The sequence below is a fragment of the Triturus cristatus genome, chromosome 7 (assembly GCF_964204655.1).
Source record: "Triturus cristatus chromosome 7, aTriCri1.1, whole genome shotgun sequence".
In the NCBI taxonomy this organism is placed as follows: Eukaryota; Metazoa; Chordata; class Amphibia; order Caudata; family Salamandridae; genus Triturus; species Triturus cristatus.
Window position 1 is genome coordinate 435,510,139 of NC_140590.1, and position 22,982 is coordinate 435,533,120.

General features: G+C 42.3%; 1 protein-coding gene across 2 annotated transcripts in view; it reads right to left on the bottom strand.

Annotated features, from left to right (window-relative positions):
* Positions 1-10,109, bottom strand: part of TMEM220 (transmembrane protein 220) — a 187,253-nt gene extending 177,144 nt beyond the window's left edge. For both annotated transcript variants that reach the window (XM_085616752.1, XM_085616751.1), the window contains exon 1: positions 9,848-10,109. In XM_085616752.1, the coding sequence (XP_085472878.1) occupies positions 9,848-9,964 (117 nt within the window). In that variant the 5' untranslated portion in view covers positions 9,965-10,109. The remainder of the gene's footprint in view (positions 1-9,847) is intronic.
* Between the last annotated feature and the right edge of the window lie 12,873 nt (positions 10,110-22,982).

Genomic DNA, 22,982 nt, shown 5'->3' on the forward strand with positions numbered 1-22,982 from the left:
GTCAGGTTAATTGTACGTTATTTCCTCAGACAAATCTACGAATCGAAGTTCAGCTTTCAGACTTTTTTTCCTCCTTCTATTTGACCATATTATCTACCTATTCTGTTATTCCTTTCTCTAAAGGTGTGTGAATTAGGAAGAGTTTTACAAATGATTAGTTACAGGCTGTATGGTGAAGCACCTTTAGCAGAGGTTAATTTGTAAAATAATCAGTCCTGGTGCCCAAAGCTGTTCTCAGAATCCTGCTTCCTGAGCTGCCAAATGTTAGGGTTAGTGAATGATAAGCAACATAGTCTGGATTCCACAATATTTATTTTGTATCCACCAACACACCCCTTTTAGCCCTTTATCTTTCTCTTAACAGTTTTTTTCTCTTCCCAACGTTTTCCATTTGCCACTGTTTCTGATGGATACTTGAAACTGCAAATTTCTCACATAAGAATACTTTTCCCGGTGCCAGGCTGGATCCGGAAACTTCTCCCAGCAATGCTTGCCTGTCACTAGGTGATGCCATGCAGCTCTGCCCTGCTTTGTATTGCTTCAGAAGTGACGGAGTGGAGCGCACGTAAGCTTTACCACTGTGCGCTGATGTTTGTTCCTTTCTTTCTGCACTTTCCAATGTGAATTCCAGGCTGCACTCTCAAATTCGATGGCCTGCAGCAACTCCTTAAAACAAGCATTGGCATAGCCAATAGGTCTCGCCTTTGGGACCTTAAAAGTGTTTAGCCATGCAACAGTTGATGTTGTTGCCCAAAGGATATTGTGATGGATAAATAAGCACTTATAAGGTCCCAGAGGCGAGACCTATTGGCTATGCCAATGCTTGTTTTAGGTCTCGCTGAGTCAGCGCGCATGCGCTGTTCTGCGAGACATTTAGTAGGTGAGTTTTCAAAGTGCCACTGGCTGGCCTAGCGCTTGCATTCACGCGTGCAGCCGGCCGCCATCTGTCTTTCACGGGTCATTAGCACCGTGATGACTTTCACTTTCGCAAAAGTAAAGAAATAGAAAAAACATCTATTTCTTTACTTTTGCTATAATCGCGCGCATCCGCGCTTTACTTTGAACATTAAAAGTAAAGCGCGGGTGCCGCGATTACAGCAAGAGTAAAGAAATAGAAAAAACATCTATTTCTTTACTTTTACTATAATCGCGGCACCCACGATTTACTTTTAATGTTAAAAGTAAAGCGCCGGTGCCGCGATACTGGTTTTCCCTACTTTGTGTAAGGACTTTGATCAAAACAGTTTACACGTAGGGAAATCTGATTAGAGGGGCCAGTGTTGATCTCCAGATCGCCCTGAAAAGCCATTCATTATGTCTGCGGCTAATCTGAATCTCTATGGCCTGAGATCACTTACAGCTGCTCCGTTTCCGTGTAAACGAGCTTGATAATCAGATCCTGGCATGAGTTTAGGGCAGCCTGTAAGAAGTAATCGAAGGAGGCCCGGGAAATGGAGCAGCCAGGCTCCGGTGCAAGAACTGAGGAAAGGAACACATTTAGCGCTTCGTACTTCTGCAGGTTCTAGGCTCTGTGTTGCACACTTGACTATCACCTCCCACTGGGGGGAATACATTTATAACAGAACTAGCAAGTTTTATTTATTTGTTTTTGTGGAAGGTGGAGCATCAACAGTAAATAACACAATGAAAGGAGACATAAATGCAAACCTCTCTAAAATTCCAGTGAGACACGTTGGATTTAGCCTGCTGTGTGAACATGTGCAATGGTGTTTAAACAATAAAGGTACATTGAGAGCAAACACTTCAATATTGTGTGAACTTCTATGGTGCTTGTAAAACGAACCGAAGACATTAATTAGTTATGACAGCCAATAGTTGTTGTTTTATTGGTGGAGTGGTTTTCTATTTTGCTGTAAAAAGTATCCATCGGGGTGGCGATTTGTGACTAGTCTTTCGGACCTTCAGCTAACAGCAGGTTGCCTTTATGCAGTTGGTTAACTTTTTAGGCGTCTCTCCCTTTACAAAGGCCATTGATTAAACTGCATCTTACGTTTGGATTATTCAAAAGTGCAGCCACCCTGCACTAGTCTCAGGACAAGACACCGACGGAGGCATTTTCTAGGAGTCATTTTCCGGAAAGATGAAGGCTAATAATTCACAAGGATGAGGCCCTCCATGGTATGAGCGGAGCCGTCGGCAGGATGTAGGCCCTTAAATGCCCTGCAAGTCACTTTTTAAATCCCGTCGTCAGTAGATGCGGCTCATGGGGTGTATAACTAGGTGGTTTCTATTTAATTTCAACCTATGGAGCTGGCGAGTCGCCTAAAAGTTTTGGTTTTATGTAATTCAGTTCTTTATAAAATCCCAGAATTAAGCAGTCATGATGGGTACGTACAGGCAAACTCTTCAAGAAGAATTTATTTTCGAGTTTTAATATGAAGGGCTCATTCTTTTCAATATTAAAAGTAACGTCAACCAATCAGGGTTTTCTATAGCGCTATGATAGGTTATCCAGGTGCTTGCGGCCCCAGAAGGCTCTTACGAGGAGCCAAGTAACGTGGTGTGTTCTATATGCTAAAAAGCGCATTTCTGCCGTTCTCAACGCTGTAAATAATGTGTTACTATTGCACAATAAATAGTGAACTGTAAAGTGTGTCTCTTCTGACTCAGCCGCGCAAGCGCGCAGAGGCAGCAGGAGCAGTGCCCTGGTTAAGGAGGCCAGGTCGGATACCTTGAACCCCAGACGCTTGGATAAGGGCCACCGCCAGGGGGGGGACAGAGGCCTGGGAAACTGTCCATTAATTTAGGGTCATTGCTGGTGACTATTGTAATGGGCATTCACGCGGACGGATATGTGACATCAGGAGGAGTCTTTGTGACTTTTGATAACTTCCTGTCTGTTTATTAAAAATATGCATTAATACAACTTTGCTGGTATTGCCAATGTGTGATAACCTGACTCTCAAGTGCTGTAGTGTAGATTGGATCTTAAAGATGTATGTAAAACAGTAAATACTTACATTAAAAGATTCAATAAGCTGGGACAGACGAAATTACAATTTAGCGTTTGAATTAGTTATGATTTCTTTGGTATTTAACTGTGGTTAAAAAGTGCATCCAGGTAGACAGCATGCTGCAGCTCTCGGTTTCTCGAAAAGCACGTAGGCCTTTGGTCCAAGCGTCTGGGCTGCTTCAATTCACTTTCATTTGCCACACACGCGTGCCCTCTTGCGTCCACCTTGGGCCTCTACAAGCTCTCGGGACTCCGGTAAACCTTCAGGCTCACGCGTAATAGAGATCAGAGAAGTGTTTCAAAATGTGAACAGGGCACGGTTGCTGTGCTAAAATGCTGGAATTGTTAACAAAAAAGCATTTGAATATATCAGCGTATGTTGCTCGTCCTAGCATTTTAGATTAAACTAGTAAGCAGGTTCAAATGTGATTTATGTATCACACAAGCTATTAAGGATTTTTTTTTTAGGTCTCGCTGACACACACAGCGGTCATGTTTTGTTGCAAAAGACTTCTTGTGGGCTTACCAAAAACTTACAGATATTTCGAGCCAGCAAATTGCTTACTGTTGGTTGACTTTATTGTCTATCTAATTTGCTTGATTCTCATGTGATGGCTTGCCTTCATCTTATTATGTTTGTCCCTCCTTTGGAGCATAGACTCTTTACCATGCTCCTCATTAGATGACTTGCATCTTTACACTGCATCTTTTTAATATCTGCTTTTTTTCTTCTATTTGTTTAAGCACTACGCGAGAGTTTATTTTTGTCAGTTCTCTCCCTCCTGTTATTTTCCTGCCAAATATCAGCCCTCTGGCTTCATGTTGTTATTTACCTCCCGAAGTGCTCATTCTCTGGCATGACTTCTCTCCCAGACCCACACTCTGTGTTGGTCTCGCCCTTGTGTGCTGCTTGCTTTCTCGCGTATTTTTCTATCCCTGCAAACCCACTCCATGCTCCGTGTTGTTCTCTCCTTTGTGTCACTGTGTGCCAACGATTCAGGAAGTTCCGCCCGAATCTCTGGCAGCACTTTCTAATATTATGCACTTTTTTCGATGAAAAAAAACCCTTTACATTTCCAAAAAGCCACCGTGCCTACTCTTTTTTGAGGCTGTTTGTTCTTGATAATTATTTGGCCTACGTTTCCGATTTTCAACTCGAGTTCACCATGTACTAACTCTCAAAGGATGTGTCCCTTTTCAATATCAGGCAGGGGCGGTACTAGGTGTGTTCCCGTCTTTCCTCATTCATCGATTTCGACATCTGTTCTTAATAAAAGCTCAAACAACTACGATGAAGTGGTTGCTTTGCTGAGGTCTGATACAACGACACACACGTGAGCAGACATGTTTCACCAACTCAGCCTTTCATGCTTCAGCAGTTGATACATTAATGCTTCTGAATTGGATATCAACAACAACCAGGGTTTAATCAGCAAAATTACATAAGGTTTATTCTTCTGAGAATTGCAATTTATGTGCAATAGAACGTGCAGCCTTTCATTCTTCAAGAAGGGCTAGTCAGCAATCAATTTTTGCTCCTGGTTATTGACATTGGTGTGTAGTGTATTTCTATTTCTGATTTCTTCCAGCATATGTTAGTTGTAAAATAAAGTGTATACTGTCCTTGTGCTTGTACTGTCTGTCAACTTAAGCTAGACACGCGACCATTTAGCTGATCTCTGTGGCACATGCTCCTGACATACCACCCATCAATCTGTACCTCATACATCGATATTTTTAAACATGTTGATCTCAAATAAAGACTGCAGGCGTTCCTGGGTTTTCAGTCTTGCCTACCAGTGCAAGCTGTCTGGTTGTGATAGACATAATAAGGACTCGCCCAAAACTTACAGTGGTCTTAGATTCCCCCTATTGCTTACCTATTGTTCTACCTTCCCCTGCTCAAGCTTGGCTCAGCAGCAGGAGGACAGAATCGTGTCTGTAATCGGCAGCAGCACTAGCTTGCTGTCAGACCCTGAAAGGCTGTTACCTGTAGTACAGGGGTACCCCAAGGGAGCACCCCGTACATGGGATCATACTTCCAACACTAGAATCGCTGTTGGGGTATGATTCCAACATGTTTGATACCAAACATGACCAGGTTTGGTGCAGGTCCTATATAATTCGACATCTCGTAATGACTGATGTCCACTATATATATATATTAAAATGGCTGACTGCAGTTACAAAGCTTGGATAATCAACTTGGGGGTTTGTAGGGGTGTCCTGCTCTTGCGGGGCACCCTCACACTTACAACCAAACACCCTGACCTCAGGACTGTAGAGCCTGCCATAGGAGTGACGTACAGGTTTTAGGTGTGTAAATGCAAGCGCCACCTCACACAGGCTGCAATGGCAGGCCTGTAGTCACAGTTTAGGTGGGCCCCATGGGTGGCACAATACATGCTTCAGCCCATGAGAGACCACTGGTGTACCTATGCCCTGGGTACCGAAGTACCATATACTAGGTACTTACAAGGGATCACCAGCAGCCAATTGTGGATGTGAAGAAGTACTTACTATGGTCAATTTAGTGAGAAAACACAGTGACTGGGGTCCTGATTAGTAGGATCCCAGTTAGACTCGTAAAAAACATACTGACACCAAGCAAAAAGTGGGGATAACCATGAAAGCAGATCCTACTTTCGTAAACGTACTAAATGTGTTTTCCCATATCCCAGAAGATATATATCTATATAAATAATTTGTCAGTTATTCCAGAACAGTGAGAACTAGGAGGAATTTGAGCTTGAAAACATTTTTAACAAACTAAAAGTGTACTAATTTTAACAATCTGTTAACACAACAGTTTAAAGTCATTTTGTTAGTAAGGGAGTCCGTGCTCTTTGGAGAAAAGTGAAGCAGAAAATAAGGTGTTCAGACCTTAAAAAAAACGGTGAATCTGCATTTATTTATAGCCAAATGGCGTACAGGAGGTGAAGATGAATAGTAGTGGGCTACACAGCGGTCGAAGTGGGGGGGAAAAAGTAGGGGAACTGTGGGCGGAGAATTAGAGGGTGGGAATAGCCAAAGGATTGGATCAGTGGGCGGAGCCAGATGTGTGGCCAGTGTGAGCCAACATCCCAATTTTTAGTATTTGTTTGGCATTTCACTGCCCAGTTTAATCAACCAATGGATACGCATGATTATTTAAGGGTATAATGAGTTATTGACATTAAAATACATTCACAAAGTTGGATATGCTTCTAATCACAGAATGTCCCTAATATGATAAAATGTAGAAGCACAAGCCATTTGTCGCAGAGCCATGGAGTTTCTGTCATCAGCACTTCTCCCTTTTTCCACAACAGCAGTTCAAACATGAATGACAAAATATCCTAGTTTGCAAATGTTTTCTCTATAATTACAACTGCCATATTTGCCTCATAATGCAAGATCTGCTGCATGATCTGACCATTTAACCCCTTGTGTGCGCACAACAGCTCCCGCCCGTCGTGCATTACAGTGGGCGTGTGCGCACGACGGCCGGGAGCAGTCGTAATCCCGCCCACCGTTTATTTCTCCCGCACAGCGCGGGAAATAAACTCGCACACAAGGGGTTAAACTAATAAATTGTTTATAGCTCAAACGTATCAAAAGTTAATTAAAAATGTGACTTCTGTTGCTGCGGAGTGGATGGCCTATTGCAAAGGTTGACTGATCACCTTTCTCACTGCTGCATTTGTATGTTACACTGGTACTAATAAGGCAAAATCTTTCCAGAGACTGTTAGCATGTGTACACATGTCAAAATAATAAAATCAGAAAATATACTGCATTACGCTGCAGCCTTTTTTTTTATGCATAATTTAGTCAACACTGCGGCATAATTTTGTCCTCATTTGCTGCATAATTAATTCTAGTGGCCCCAAAGCAGGCAGCACATGTTAAAAGTGCTTGTGAATGAAGCAGAGAGACTGTGAAGTTTGCAAACTTTGTTTGGTGTGCGTGCAAATTCTGCATTGCCAATCTCTGGTGAGTTGCAGCTTTTACTTCTGAAATAAGGCCAATGGAGGTATCTATGGGTGAGGCAGACTGGCCTCAAGGGCAGGGCTGGCCTTAGCACTGGTGGTGCTTTGTGCATTAATGTTTGTTATTGCCCCCCACTGACCACCTCCGCCATGCATTCCCTCACTATCACCCTTTAACAGTGCCCCTAAAGTCTCCATAATTACACTCTCTCTCAGATGCATTTAATTTGATTTACAGCGCCACACATTCCAATGTAGGGTGTCAGAGCACTTTACATCACACACATTACACAGAGACAATCAATATGTGTATAAATCACTGTATAGAAAATGTTACATAAGACTAAGGACTACAAGGTGTAGGAGTCACATGACAACCACACTAGTACGCCATATAGTTTAATAGTGATTGGTCTGGAGAAACACAAACTTAGAATTTAAAATGTAATACAATGGTTGGGGTTCTCTTTAATAATCAGAATTGATTTCTGTCCAAAAGAACACTTTTTCCAACATTAGGATAATCAAAGACTGCGGGGAAAAATAGAACGCTCTAATTTATACCTTGCAGTTTGTATGCAGCTCTTAGATGAAAGTTAATAGCTCACTGTTCTATGTTAGGATTTTAACTTATAAACTGCAAGTAACAAAAGGATCTCTCTAACAAAAGCAGTAGCCCACTGACCTATTTACATTATGTGCACTTTGTGATCTGCATGGTACGTGTTCTTTGCAGCAGGCACATTAACCCTCTGAGCTACCTTTCCATGAGTCAAAACTTCCACTAGACAAAATTCCGATCTCTCGCTAGGAAGAACATTAAACACCAGAGTCATCATGACATTTTTATTGTTACCGAAAATTGCTGGAGGCCAGGAAGGAGGCAGCAAGCGCTTTTAAAACCTTAATACACTAGCAAACATAATGCCTCCACCCAAAGTCAGCGCCCGGTGCGGTCACACCGGTTGCACTGCCCTAGAGCTGGCCCTTCTCAAGGGTCCTGTGACCTCAGTGACAGAGTCACTGTTGTTCTAGGGTGTGCTGCTTCATAGGCCTGCCCGCAAGACAGGAATTGAAATTCAATATGGATTGTGGTGGACAAGCCTTGAAGGTTAACCCACACTTGCCCTGCTAGGGTCCACCTGCTGGAGCTAAGAAACCAGGGCTTCTAAGGTCTTGCGAAGCCTTCTAAGGTCTAGCATGGGATTGTGCTCTCTCAGGAGAGTGGTCTGGTGGACTGGTTATTAAGGCTGAACCTGGTTCCCCAGTTCCAAATCCAGCAGCTCTGGCCATAGTGCCTCATCCTCTCCCCCACTGAACAACATACTACCCCACTGAGAAAAACTCACACTGCCTTCAACTACAACTCAATTGTTGCCGGCTATAAACACCTGGATGCGGCTCATAAATGACGCACTAGACAAGAGCAATATGTGGCCTACAAAATAAAGTAACAACATCCTGGAAAAAGCAAACACTCATAGGGAATGCAAACTTTTGCAAACCATGTGAAATGTAAGCAGGAACAACATGGGTACCTTAATGCTTTTACACCCACTATTCAGAAATCATTGAGTGGTTTTGCCTGAAAAGTTAAGGACATGACTACAGGGCCCTATATGGACCCATTTCAATAGCCATTGCTTATATCCTTACAAAACGTAAGCAGTATGGTAAAAAGACCACATCCCTGGAAGCAGAGCCGCAGTACACATTTTGTTTTCCAATCCACACATTGCAGTACCTCCAGGATTGGTGAACTAGTTGCAAGCCCAGGGAAAACAAAGACAAGAAAACAAAAATAGCGCTTCTCTGGCAAACAATGTAAAAGTGGCACTAATGTGTTTGGGTGTGAATAAAATCAATCTGGCCAGTTTGCTACCAGTCTGTCTTACTTTATTTAGTTATTTTTCATATTTTTAACCTTTCATTCCCGATGCTGCACTTTGGAATTAAAATGTCAGAAAAATACGACATTTCCAGCAAAAGTGTTTTTCTTTTTTGGATCCATTTCACAGGGGAGCAAATAAAAGAAAGGAGAGGAAAGAGAGTCTTGAAGTCACGGTTTTCAGTAAGAGAAGAACTGCTAGACAGAAAGATTGGGAAGAAAGAAAGAGTGGGGGCAGTTGAAGGGGCAGAGCAGAAGTGGACACTATATTTTTCTTCTCTGGGCAAGAAGGAAAAGACAGAGTCCTGTTACTTCTCTGCCGCCCGTCCTCGAAAGCCAGGAACGCCGAGCTTTATTTATAGGCGATGGCAATTTCTTGCGTCCTGGGACCCATTTTCAAAATAAAAAAGTAGGGGAACGGAATCCTTGGATTTAAAGAAGTAGGGGCACGCCGTGCCCTGCCGATCCCGCCCACTTCGACCACTGGGGCTACAAATGCAACGCTGCTTTTGCTATTTTAAAGAAGGTAACTTCTCATGAGACGGGGGCAGGTGAACCTGAGTATGTGCAACGTTTAACTATGATGCATGCTCAATTGATGTTGTTCCAAACAAAAATCGGGACAAGTGCTTCTAGTTGGCAATTATTATAATCACTCATCCACTTTCCCATGCACACAAACAGAAACTGTCAATCACTGAAAAAGAACAGCGATGTATGAAACAGCCAACAGGTACAGTAAGTTTACTTTGACAAGACACGATAACGTTGTATTACAAATGACCCAGCAGAAAACGACTCTATAATCAGACATGCCAATAGATCCGATTCAGGCGGGAGACTCCCGATTTTTCAAGCCAAAAATGGCTTTCTTTGAACTATATCTCCTCCCACCTGCAATTGCATCTTGTTCAATAGAAGTCAATGGGGAAATTACATTCTCCCTATTTCTATTTCAAAATCTCCCACTTCCCTGTCCTAAAATGTTGGCATGTCTGTCTATAATGAAAGTACCTGCACATAAGCTGCCATTCCGAAGAAGAGGGACATGCAGAAGTTGCAGCACCTCCAGAGTTCCTGTGCTCGAGAGGCTGGACGGCTCCCCTTTAATATCTGCCCATCCATGACCATCAGATTCCCCTTACAGCCCCCTCACTGCGCTCTGACAACAGAACCAGCGGTTGTTTATTTAGCCATGAACAAGGGTAAAAGAGATTCATGCTAAAGGTTGCGTTGCAACAGCACAGCTGCTTTAGTCTGACAAAACTCGCAGGGCAGGGTTATAGACACAAAAAGGGGACTACAAGTCCGCCCTGTAAAACAAATAGAAGAAAGACTGCCCAAGAAACTTTCTAAGGACTCTAGAGTAACCGCCGTGTCCGCAAAAGGACCGCTCTCTTGTCGTGGTTCTATCGGGGACATCCATTCATTGGCATCACCCACACCACAGAGGTGGACCCCACACACCATTATTACTGGGACCGTACGTGATATCGACGGAGGCATTTGACTTGGTGGCTAATGCAGCTAGCCGAATCCTAGCAGACCTCGGAAACCGGCGGATGTGTTGGTGAAGCCGCCAGGTTTCCAGGCAGCGCTGTGCGCTACATTTCAATGATTACATTAGTATACTAGTGTTTGTATATATTACGTCACCAGATTTTGAAAACCAAAACTATGTCAGACATTCACAAAACATAGAAGTATGCCTACAATTTTGCATCGGCCGAGGAACACAGAATGACTTCTGTGATAGTGCTCAGCAAAATAGAAATGTGATGCATTTATATAGCGCTTACTACCTCTGAAAAGAAATTGAAGCACTTTACGGCGAGTAGCACGCTACTCCAGAACCAAATATTAGTGGTTGATCAGCTGTTCCCATGAAGTTCTTAAACCAGAACATCCAAAACACGTGACCGATTTGACCCCAGCCCTATTAGCCTTTTACATGCACCCTATTGACAGCTCTCAAAATCCAGATCGACTAGGTCAGCTTCGCCGGAGATGATCTACTACCACATATAAGCCCTTCACATTCACACTGAATGAGGAGAGTCTTTCATAGCTGCAGATGTACCGGGCTGGGACCCCTCTTACCTTGGTAATGGCTCGGGCAGCCTGGCTCTTATTTTGTATGGTACTTGGGGGCATATATTTACAAGCCCCTTGCGCCGTCTGTGTGCCAGTTTTAATATGGGAAAAATGGATTAACCAGCTCCGCAAGGGGCTTGTAAATAAGCCCCTCATGGCATATATACAAGGGAATGGCAGAGTGTGGCATTAAGCACAAAATGCTAATGCCACGTTCTGCCATTCCGAAAACGTAGGGATGAGCCTTATTTACAAAGGTACGCCACACCCCTGCGTTTTCTCAGAGGCCGTCCCCGAAGGAGGCCTCACCGGCCAGCGCATTAACAGCCGCCGGGGACCTGAAAAATACAGTGTGGGCCGCTAGTGCTACAGCGCGCCCAGAGACAAGGGGGGGCCTCGCCACCGCACCTACCCCCTCCAAGAGAGAGCGCGCCAAAAGAGGCACTGAAACACTTGGCCAATAGGGGGCTCAGGTAATGTTTTGAATTCCCGCCCCCCCAATGGGGCAAGTTGCCGCCAACCGAAAAGGAAGCGGGGGAGGAGGGGTTATAAGGCACGGCTCCTCCATCACAGATCACTTCTTTCACCTCGGGGAGCTGGGGAGCGGTGTGCACAACAATTTTACAAGACCCACACCTAAGTAATGGCATTGCCACAGTGGTAGCCGGCAGGCAAGGCGGATAAGAGGGGGGTACATTTGTTGTTATGGAGGCACACCGGCAGGACGGTGTGTGGGAGGAGGGCCACTCACATGGGGATGCCTTATGGCAGGGTGAGTAGGCTAGAAAAGGGGGTAGTAAATGGAGACGGCACTCGCAGCCTAGTCCCGCCAGATGGCAGGGCACAAAAGGGACACACAAGGTAGCGAGTTGAGGCCTAACTCCATGGAGAGGCTACCCCTCACACCCAATCGTTGCGAAAACCAACAGAAAACTTTATGACTGCAAAACCGGCAAGTAATGATTTATGACTACAAAAGGAGCGGGATAACGAACTGTCATGGGATGATTTATGAACCGGAAAGATGAGCAAAATGATTTATGATAGTAATGTATGACAGTCCGTAACAATGAAATATGGCCAGGGTCATAAAGTTATGACTAGGGGACTATAGTAGAAAAGCTATTTTGTACATGTCATGCAAATGAAAACCGCGGCCAACATCGACCACAATACAACAACGCGTGTTGGCTTCTTCATTGCAGGAACCTATGTAAGGGTTGCATGCCATTTGCAGTGGGCACAGTGCGGTGGTTATCCTCAGCTCTTGCACTAAATTAAGATGCCTAGTACCAACAAAGGCACCCTTGCACATTAGTGCAAGGGTGCCTGCATTGAGGGAATGATTGTTTATGTGCAGAGAGGCGTCCCTTCCTGCACATAAACAATCACTAATGGCGATTTGAAACTTCTGTCTGCTGCATTGTGCATCACACATAGAAGTTGCAAATCGTTGTTTTTTTAATGATTGTTTATGTGCAGGAAAGTGTCACAGGGACACCTCCCTGCACATAAACAATCATTCATGACGTTTTGCTTTTTTGCTATTTCTATGTGTGCTGCACAATGCAGCACACGTAGAAACAGCAAAAACGAGAAGAAATAAAGCATTTCTCCTCGTTTTGCCATGTTAAGACCAGGTTTTCTCTGGTCTTAATTTTGGTGCTGCCTCCTATTTACGCTACACTTGTAAATAGGGGGCAGCGTCAAAATCAGTGGGTGTTGTAGCAGAACGCCCACAACAACACCCATTGCCCACCCCTTTCACACTAAGTATAGCGTTAAAGGTGTCTTATTTACAAGGCGGCGTTAAGCCATGTTAAGTGGCTTAACACCACCTTTTAAATAAGGCGAAGCCCTTATCTTACAGGAACCTCACTAAAAGTGAAGTTCCTGTGGTGATAGGGGCTTTTAAATATGCCCCTTAGTGTTTAGTTTGTGCTTTCCCTTCTGCTGAATTTGGAAATTGGGGGCCAGGTTCGATTCTCAGTGCCAGCCCCACATCCTGTAAATCTGGGCAGGATCTAAACTTACGTGACCACCCACAAGTCCTTGGGGTACAGCAGTTTCCATGGGGCCTGTAGAAGTGTTTTGATAATTAGAAACTAGAGGTTAATGTAGACGTTTTTAAGTTGGCATAAGTAGGCTGGGCTTTACATGACAGGGCGATAGCCAGCTTGCATTGACATCCAGAAAGAAATGTGCGCTTCTTTATTTTACATGAACGAGCCTGCATGTCTCTTTGTGCTTTTCTAGTTTAGAAACATAAGTGAAATAGAAGCTTTCTTCAAGATGTCTGTGGTGATAAAATAATTGTTTATTAATTTGGCTCCTCACGAGGAAGCTCTCCCTGGGATTTTCTGGTATGTTGCAGTATTCAAGGCCCTTTGCCTAGGCTCGAATGAGAGAGCTATTCATGCCCTGAATGTATACCTGAGCTCCTAAGAGCAATAGAGGAACAGCATAACTTGAATCAGATATCAAATGATGGACAAATGTATTCTTGTGGTGTAGGGGCGGGCATTTTTCCTTTTTATTTACCAGTGGAAATAGGTAGAATTGCCCAAAGCTTTGCATTCACTTGTTGTGCATTAAAAGGTAATTAATACACCATTAGTAGTAAATACCCTCTCTCTATCTCTGGCAGACTTCAGCTGTTATACAATATAACTTGTTGCGCCAACTCTCATTTTGGTTTCTGCTGTACCAAAATTGTTTCTTATCTCACTGCATTGCCTTCAATCATAAGTGTCGTCAACAGTTCCACATTGAAGTTAATCCCGGCCCCCTAATATACCTCTGTAAAATAAAAATAGGTGTCTAGAGATTTCCATTTTTGATTTGTGTTTTTGGATCATTAGAGACGTAATTTAGCTTGTGTAAACACTGCTGATCCAGGCCGAATTTTTCTCGACCACATTTTAAAAAATAGCGGATGTGTTGCAGTGATTATGTAATATTTCAGGAACCATGAACCTATATAGTTCCTTTTGGTGTCAAAACATAGGTTTTGGGGGTCAAGTAGTCTTATAGAGACAGCAAATAATTCTTTAGGGCAACCCTTTTGCCATTTTCAAAAATGGCAGCTATAATAGAGGAAAAAGAGACATATATAGAAATGAAACAAATAATAATGTTTTTTAATCCTTTTATGTATGCACCAAACAATGTTTATGCTTGGCAAAAGACAAAATGCGGCAGACCACTCGTTCAGCACCTCAACCCTTGTTTATAGGATTTAAAATAGTCCTGTGCACAATTCTTCCCGAGTCCGCCGCAGAAGGACTCCACTGGGATCCAGATAAAGACTTTTTGTAACAGAAAAAAGGAAGGTGCACCAGTAAGAAGTCCAAACTTGGCAGGAAGTCCTTTTAATTTCCTTTATTCTTATAAATTATTTTTAAAAAGAGAGATCAGCCAACGCGTTTCGTTCTTAGCACAAGAACTTCTTCAGGGCTGAAACAAGCAACAAACAAATAAATGGACATCACTACATGTAAAAATCACATATACAAATAACCTAGACATAACAAAACACAAGACCTAAGCATTAAAACATATATATATAAAAAACAGATAGCAATATAAATATATATGAGAAATACAACATATATATTTTTAATATAGAATTGAACAGAAAACAATACAAAATCCACCTTTTTCTGAGATTTAAAAAACGAGTATAGAAGCATGGTTATGTAACCATGTCTGAGATTAGTACCAAAATTTCGACCAGTGTTTACGATCTTAATATTCAAAAATGATTTAGGCCAGACAAAATCCACCTCATAAATGATTATATATTTATATCTTTTGAAATATCAACAGCAACATATATGGATATGGATACATCTAAGCGCAATAAAACACAAAGAATGGGAAGGAAGAGAGATAAAGATGTCAAAAGAACACATCCCATAGGACTCTAATACATATAAAAAAAAATTCTGGACCACATTTTTAAAAATAGCGGATGTGTTGCAGTGATGATGTAATATTTCAGGAACCATGAACCTATATGGTTCATTTTGGTGTCAAAACATAGGTTATGGGGGTCAAGTAGTCTTATAGAGACAGCAAATAATTCCTTAGGGCAACCCTTTTGCCATTTTCAAAAATGGCAGCTATAATAGAGGAAAAAGAGACATATATAGAAATGAAAAAAATAATAATGGTTTTTAATCCTTTTATGTATGCACCAAACAATGTTTATGATCTGAAAATGAAAAAAAAAATAATGTTTATTCACTTCTGTTTTAGACACATTTTCACAGTTTACTTTATGTATTTGTTTTGGCAATCACTCGTAGTACATTTGCAGAATGTTGAACATTTGAGAAGAGCATATCAACAGGGACATATATTTGTAGCACAGGTTTTGCAAGTACATGTATATGTAAGTTCCGTGGGTGTAGGCCTTAGAAATTCCGAAGTTTTTAGCACTCCATCAATATCTACCCAACCACATTCACACAGCTCTTTCTATACATATGCACAATCCAAAACATTTACACAACTTCTTATTAAGTAGAACACTCTTTTACTGAGTCCAGGCACAGAATGTGACGTCGGTAGAAGGTCACTTAATAGAACTGATATCTTAAACTCACTATGTGGAAATGAGCCTTTTTAGGGGCCCACCGGTGCAGGGGTTCACCCTTATGTGTCCACGGGTCCTTAAACCAACAAAGAAGAGGTTGGCACTGAAGCTGGAATTCAAAGAACAAGTTTATTCACTCATGAGTGAGACCACGTCCATACAACGCCCTCAAGTGTTCCAGGCGGTAGTGGCTTGAATACACAGACCATGGGTCTTTTATACTGAGTTTGTTGCAGAGTAAACATGGAGACTCAAATAGAAGGTACAGTTCTTCACAGAAATAGTTATCGACAAACATGGGCAGATGGATATCACTTAGTCAGCGAAGTGGGAGGGGAAACAGAACTGCTTACATCAGTAAGACATGATGGACAGTTACATTTTCAAACAGGTGCATTCTAGCAGCTACAGGCCTCTCTGAGCTCATACATTGCTTGAGCTTAGAATAGAAGGAGTTAACTAAAGCTGATGACTCAAGCAGAATAGAAAGGCAAGCAACAGTGAAGACAGAAGAATCACATGGCTAACAAAATGGATGCCACTACCAAGATGGCTTCGGCTCGTGCTAACAGCAATTATTTTCGATTTCCACAACTATAGCGAAGTTCGTCAAATGTGTGACAGTCAGAACTTATATTCCACATGCACAAGTTATTTTTCTACATCTTAAAAGTCACATTCTTCCTCTGTCTTAGCAAATCCTTTTACAAACTTCACAGGTTCAGCAATTAAAGCTCCAAGCTTTAATCCAATTTTGCTCTTAGTGTCATCACCCGTAAGAATATGTGCCTCGATAAGAACACCGGGCATCTCTGGGTCAAGTGTCTTGTACAGTACATGAAGCAGGATTAAGGTCTTTTCTCGCATGTTCAATAACGTATCCATAACTCTGACAATCCTTGATTTATGAACATTGTGACAAATCTAAGTAGCACAATAATAACATCTGTGTCAGTTGACCGTACAATGACTCGATAGGAACCATTTCAAATAGCACACTGAACATGAGGCACAACACGAAAGTCAGATTCCTCCAATTTGCTGTTAAGTTCTTGAACAATATGGCCCGTACCTTTTGAATACATCTCTGCAGGCACCAACTCCTCATGGACAATCATTCTACTTGTGTTGCTATGTTCGCCCTAAGTGGCCAGGGTATGCCCAGACGTGGGTCCCTTGTTCACTGTGCCACTGGGTTCAAGCTAGCCTGGCTCATGAGGAGTTATACCCTGAAACCGGTCCTAGGATGCATGTTTCTGGTCGAGGGAGGACCTGGCTTGGCAGGTCGTGCTGGACTGTTCCCAGGGGGAACAGGGTCAAGACTGATTTGCATATGGCTGGGTCCAAACTCGGGTGGCATGGTGTGCAAAAGACTGATAGATTAAACCCAGATCTGTGACTTGGTGTGAGTGTTTGAAAAGTTTCAGCACTCCGTCCATCATCTTGTTGTGTTACATGATAAGAACACTGGGCATCTCTGGGTCAAGTTTCTTGTACAGAATATGAAGCAGGATTATGTGTTTTTCCTCGTCTGCTCAATAACGTTTCAATAACTCTGACAATACCTGATTTATGAACATTGCGACTCATCTAAGTAGCACAATATTAACATCGGTGTCATTTGACAGTACAATGACTCGCTCGATAGGAACTGTTTCAAACAACCCACTCAGCATGAGGCACAACACGAAGGTCAGCTTCCTCTAATTTGCTATTAAGTTCTTGAACAATACTGCCCGTACATTTTGAATACATCTCTGCAGGCACCAACTCCCCATTGACAATCATTCCACGTGCAATAATTGGAAATTCAGCGTTCACTGAAGCATCAGCAATGTTTTGGCGAGTTAACGTCTCCAAGTTCATCTTGTTGGATATTGATGACCAGAATTTATCAAGTTGCACAGGTATAGGTGTCGAATTTTTGATGCAGGAAAGGTTAATTGTTCCACGTGTAGACATTCATCTTTTTCTCTCTCTTCTTTGACAGATAGTTCAAGATAACTGTCAAAGATAATGTGCAGTTCTTGCAAGGGGCACACTGACTTTATAATCTGTAGAACAGTCTGAACGACCTCTCTGAAGTTTTGTAGGGATGAAATCTTGATTAGTCCCAATTGTGACATATAGTCCACAACAACAGCAGTTTTCAATGAGGACACCTTTTTCAATTGAAATTCTTCAGGTGAAAGGTTTTTTCGAGCTCTTGTACGAGTTTGTGCTTCCCTGGTTTGGCTGTAGCGTCTCCATCAAATAATGCATTTGTTGGAAGAAGATCATGCAACAGCTTTAGTGACTATGTCAAACAGCTTTTTCTCTTTCAATACAAATCCCTCCTGCTTCAGTTCTGCATATCGTTTCGATCCATGTTCAAACACATCTAGTAGACATGACTTTATATCATTATTAACTCAAAATTGGAAGCCAGTTGTTTTGAGGAGACTACCCCTCCACTGGAGAAAATGAAAATGTTCTTGTAAAACCTCACCCACCAAGAGTTACCCCTTGGTGGCATACATTTCACTTTAGCACAGAACCCCCCACTCCTATGTTGTGTCTCTACCTCCTTTATCATTGTATTCTCTTAAAAGTGTAACCACGTAGTTCGTAGATCACAGCACGCCCGTTCCACAGCGGAACGGGATTGACCCGATGATGAAGCATGTCACTGAGGGGTAAACTTGGGGGGTGAGAGTTTTACAAGAAAACTTTTGTTTTCTCCAGTGGAGGGTTAGTCTCCTCAATACAGCTAGGTTCCCCTTTTGAGTTGATATTTTATGTGGAATACGAAACTAGCCATTTTTTTGATAAATTTATATAATTATCCAAATATTGTTTGGTCACGAAGTTGTGTACTTGCACAGGCTCAGTCATTTCAAAGGGGGTTTCTTGCTGCTGCATGAAATGAAGAATACTGTTAACATATTTATTAAAACATTCCCCTCTCTTTCCCACGGGTTTGTGGTGAGGAACAGTTTCAAAATGGTCCATTAACTTTGTATTTGTCATCTCTTTAAAACATTGCAAATAGAAGGGACTTCATGGTAAACTAGCTGCTATTGACCTACATATTCCATTTTATGTGTCTGACCAACAATTCCCTTGGATATTTTCTGTGATCTCTGGATCATCTGTTCCAGTTTTATATTTGGAGCCACAGCATTGAACCTTCCCTCTCTGCCTTTCACCACAAAATGTTGTTGGATTAATTTTCTGTAGAGGTATGGTTTTTCCACCTCTAGCCTCTTCACTGTTTCCAAATACCAGGTCACATATCTCAGATAGTTTATACAATCGAAATCACGAAATACAGTAATCAGTGAATCCACAGTCTTCGTGTGCAGTTCCAAATCACCTTCCCAATCTGCACGTATCAAGTTTACCACTAGAACTATCGTGTGCAAAACATCTCCCCATTACTTGCAAAGTTCTGCTTTTTCTTCACATTCTTTGACAAACTCTACAAACTTGGTTTTGAGGGTTTCTTATTATGAACTGAGTGTATTGAGCATTGCCTGGCTTTGCATTATGTATTTTGAAAGAAGCGCTCCTTGTGCCTTGTTCACTTCTGAGATAAAATATGCAACACCTAATTCGTCATTCTAGTTCCAGAAAGCATTTCAATGCAATGTTTCTATAGCTTCAGATATGATGAGCATACCTTGTAACAAATTAACATAATGAGTTCCTCTCAATACTGACTGAACAGTTTTGCTTCCATAGATTTCAGCCTCAGTAAGTGTATTGTCTATGCCAAATCCACTGAGATAACTTCCTCCACACTACAACACAATGTTTGTCATGTGGAAAACGTCCATCATAGGATAAAGAACTGTGTATACTGTTCCGTAGTTTGTAGAAGCAAAGAGAACAGACGGTCAACGGCAGACCTTTCCACTGCACGTCACATGTAGTTCAATTAGTTCAACATGGTGCACTTCTCTCCCAATACCAGCCGTTGTATGGTATTACTGCAGAGCAGAGATAATCTTGAATAAACAAATGATGGGATGGTGCACCCGTAAATCAATAGAACAAAAGGTCTTTGAGTCCATTAGAAAAATTCCTGCTTTATTCAATATTGAAAGTTGTAAAATCCAATGGTTAAAAAACATCCAGCCAATGCGTTTCGTTCAAGCTCTCTTGAACTTAATGGCTTATATTTATATGTAGATGAGAATCTAGTTCGATTTATTTTTGTTAAATCTCTATATTTTTCGCTTTGTGTTGTAATCAATTCCAATCCTAGTTGGTCAGTCGATATAGGGATGTTTGTTCCCCTTGTGGAATACCTGAATCCATATTGCGTAGTGCAAATCCGCGTCTGGTCATTCAAAACAGCTGTTCCGTAGTTTGTGACTGGGTAATGGTATTACTGGTAAAAACCCAACCTGTTCAGTGGGACGGTACTCTGGGAGATCAGAGCATGAAGGAACTGGCTTTTTTTTTTTTTTTTTAAACCTTTTTATTATAGTTTTCTGATGCAGACAGAGTATACGAGTATCAATAACATCTTTTACAGTTTTTCATCAAACAGTTACATTACAATGCCAGTATTATGAATGAGTGAGTATATTGAGTGTTTGGGTGTATTTATTGTATTCCATACATGGCTTGCGTGTGGTTTGGTGCACTAGATCTGTAGTGATGTGTTTGGGTATTGGGATCTCGTCAGAGTATCTCCGCCGCAGATGTGGGAGTATGCCAGTGTTGTTTTGAGCACATCAACTGGGGGGGTAACTTGGGGTGGTGAAATCAGGGAAGGGGTGCAGGGTTGTACCTTTAAGTGTTTTTCCGTGGTCTGTGGTTCTCCAGTGGTCACTTCCTCAACGTGGCGTGTGTGGACTACGTACGGGTGAGAGGGATTGGTTCCTCCTGGGTATTTGTGCGTTGGATGTGGGCGGTTAAAGGGCGTTGCGATGTCTGAGTGGCTGGCGGGAATACTGTGGGTGAGGAACTGGCTTTCTTCATCAGTAAGTTTGCCAATAAATAAGCAATATGATAAATTCAGTTAAATCAGCTTTGCGGACCGCAGCATCAGGTAGAAAATCACCCATGTCCTCAGCCACTTTGAAACTTTCTGGTAGACTGGGACTTGTTAATGGCTTGTAGTGATTTTGCACAGTTGGGCTATAAGTTTGCAGCTTCGTTTGTTTAGGCCTCCAGCAGACAATGCTTGTTTTCCAGCAGCTACTTCATTGGCAGAGTCTTGAAAAAGCACCATGGCAGTATCATGTGTACTGGATGTTCCAGACAAAGAAGAGTAGTCTTCAAAATCAAAATTATCAAGAGAATTCTTTCTTGTTAAAGTGACTTGGAAATGGTGTTCTGTCGGATTCACAAGATGTTACAGCATGGGCTTCTAACAAGTTCCTGATCATTACTTTGTCATTGTAACTTGTTGATACACCAATCCTATTCATTGAAGTGATTAGCTCTCTACTTTTGCACTTGTCATAGATTGAGTGGCCAGTCATGTGTAGTGGAGTTTTCTTTTTTCCGTGATGTAATTCATAAAACATGATTTGGAAAAGATTATACATTTGCACAGCATGAGCCTGTCGGTTTCTCGCAATCCGGAATCTTTCCCAGAGGGAGGCTGGCCAAACCAATGAAAGTTTGTAAGAGAGAGGGATAAAGTTCAGCAAGTTTTATTTTATTCCAAAATTCAATTTGTCAAGAGCACAAAAATTAAGTCAAAGTCTGTGGTCTTTCAGGGGTCCGAACTCCTGGTTGGAAAAGGTTCCGTCTTCACCAGGTCTACCCCTGGACTTGGGGTTGGATATTCGGTACGTCACCTCCCCAACGTTGATGGAAATGGCGTGGGTGGATGGGGATAAAACAACAAAAGAAATAGACCGGAGTGAGTTGCAGGGAAAAACTGGCGTTTCTCTCTCAGGGAAGGGGAGTGAGGGGAGAAGTCACCTTTGACCGGCACCGAGTGAGCCCCGACGTGACCTCCCTCCTCCCTCTATACAACGTCCTTCCCCCTCACGTGTCCCGTAAGCCCCTGTAGCGTCGCCCGTACCTTAGTAAGCCACCCTCCTCCAGGGGGTGGCTGGGCGAAACGTAGTCCCGTTGGCCTCCCGGCTTGTCGTCTCTGCACGCCACAGCAGTACTTGCTTCAGTCTCTTCTTCGGCTCCGCTTCTTCTCGCTGCTGTTCTGCCTCCACTGTTCCTCTCTGTCCACGCCACAACCTCTCCTGCTCCGGGGAAACCCGCTTTCGTCTCCTGAAAGAAGGACCGCCCTCTTGTTTGCACCCACTGCTCTTCCGATAGGCCGCTTGGGTCTGACGTCGTGGGCCACACCCCCGGGGATTCCGCCTGAGAGATTCCCTTAAAGGGCTCTTGTCCTTCCTGCACAAAGGGTGAAACAACTGGGTCAGAATCGAAGGGCAACAAAGTCCGCAGTTCATTATCGGACTCGTGACACGGTTCATGATATTGTCTTCTACTTCTTCGCTTATATCTTCAAAGCCATCATCAATGCTGTTTGCTTCTATTCCGTACTCAAGAACTTTAGTTTGTAACAGTTTTGCTTTACTGATATTAAACAATGATGTAAACAATGTTAAGACAACATCTGGCATTCTTGTTGACACCCATGATTTGCGGACCTCTAGGACATCAAAAATTCTGTAATTGAAGTTCAAAATCTAAATCTTTTAGGACATTTCTTAAAACGGTTCTTGCTGATTTTACTGCATCCTGTGAGTTTATTTTGGCAGCAGGAACTTCAAGAGTCAAATCATCTGAGAACACCTTATGTGCCTCATTCTTTTTGTTAGACTGACAAAAACAAATTCTGTCATTGTACATTCCCACCAGAAAAATCTTAATTTAATTATTATGGATCAATACAGTCTCATCAATGTTGACCATTATTTCTCCAATCTCACGAAGTATGAACCCGTAGCCAGCACTCAAGAGTGGCTTTAAAACTTCATTTGCTTTTTCAAAGTGTGCAAACTTAACTGAAGATTGGTGGTTACGTTGCTGCTGGGAGCTCATTGTACATTCATATTTTCGAATGAATGCACGTATGCAGTTTGGGTGGTCATACAAATCCACTGCAAATACATTCACCTCACTGTTTAGAGCAACAGCGTGACTGAAAACTTCATCTTGGAACAAACTAGCTGCAGATAAAAATATGTTTGCTCTTTGAGACTCGCATACTCTGTACTTTGTTCTTTCATCAATCCTTTTGGTCTTTGTTCTGGCTAAACCACAGATAACACATTGAAGATCCTCTGCTTTCTGATCAGTTGTTGGAGGTGGACATTACAATCTTGTAAGTGGATGGGCCTTGGGTTTGGTTGTTGTCGCTTTCTCAGAAGACTCAGATTATTGTTGTGATTCACTGGTTTTTGCAATTTTTTGATGATTTTTTTCAGGCTTTTTTCCACTGTATACGGCTTGTAACACTTGTTACAATAATGACATATTTGATCC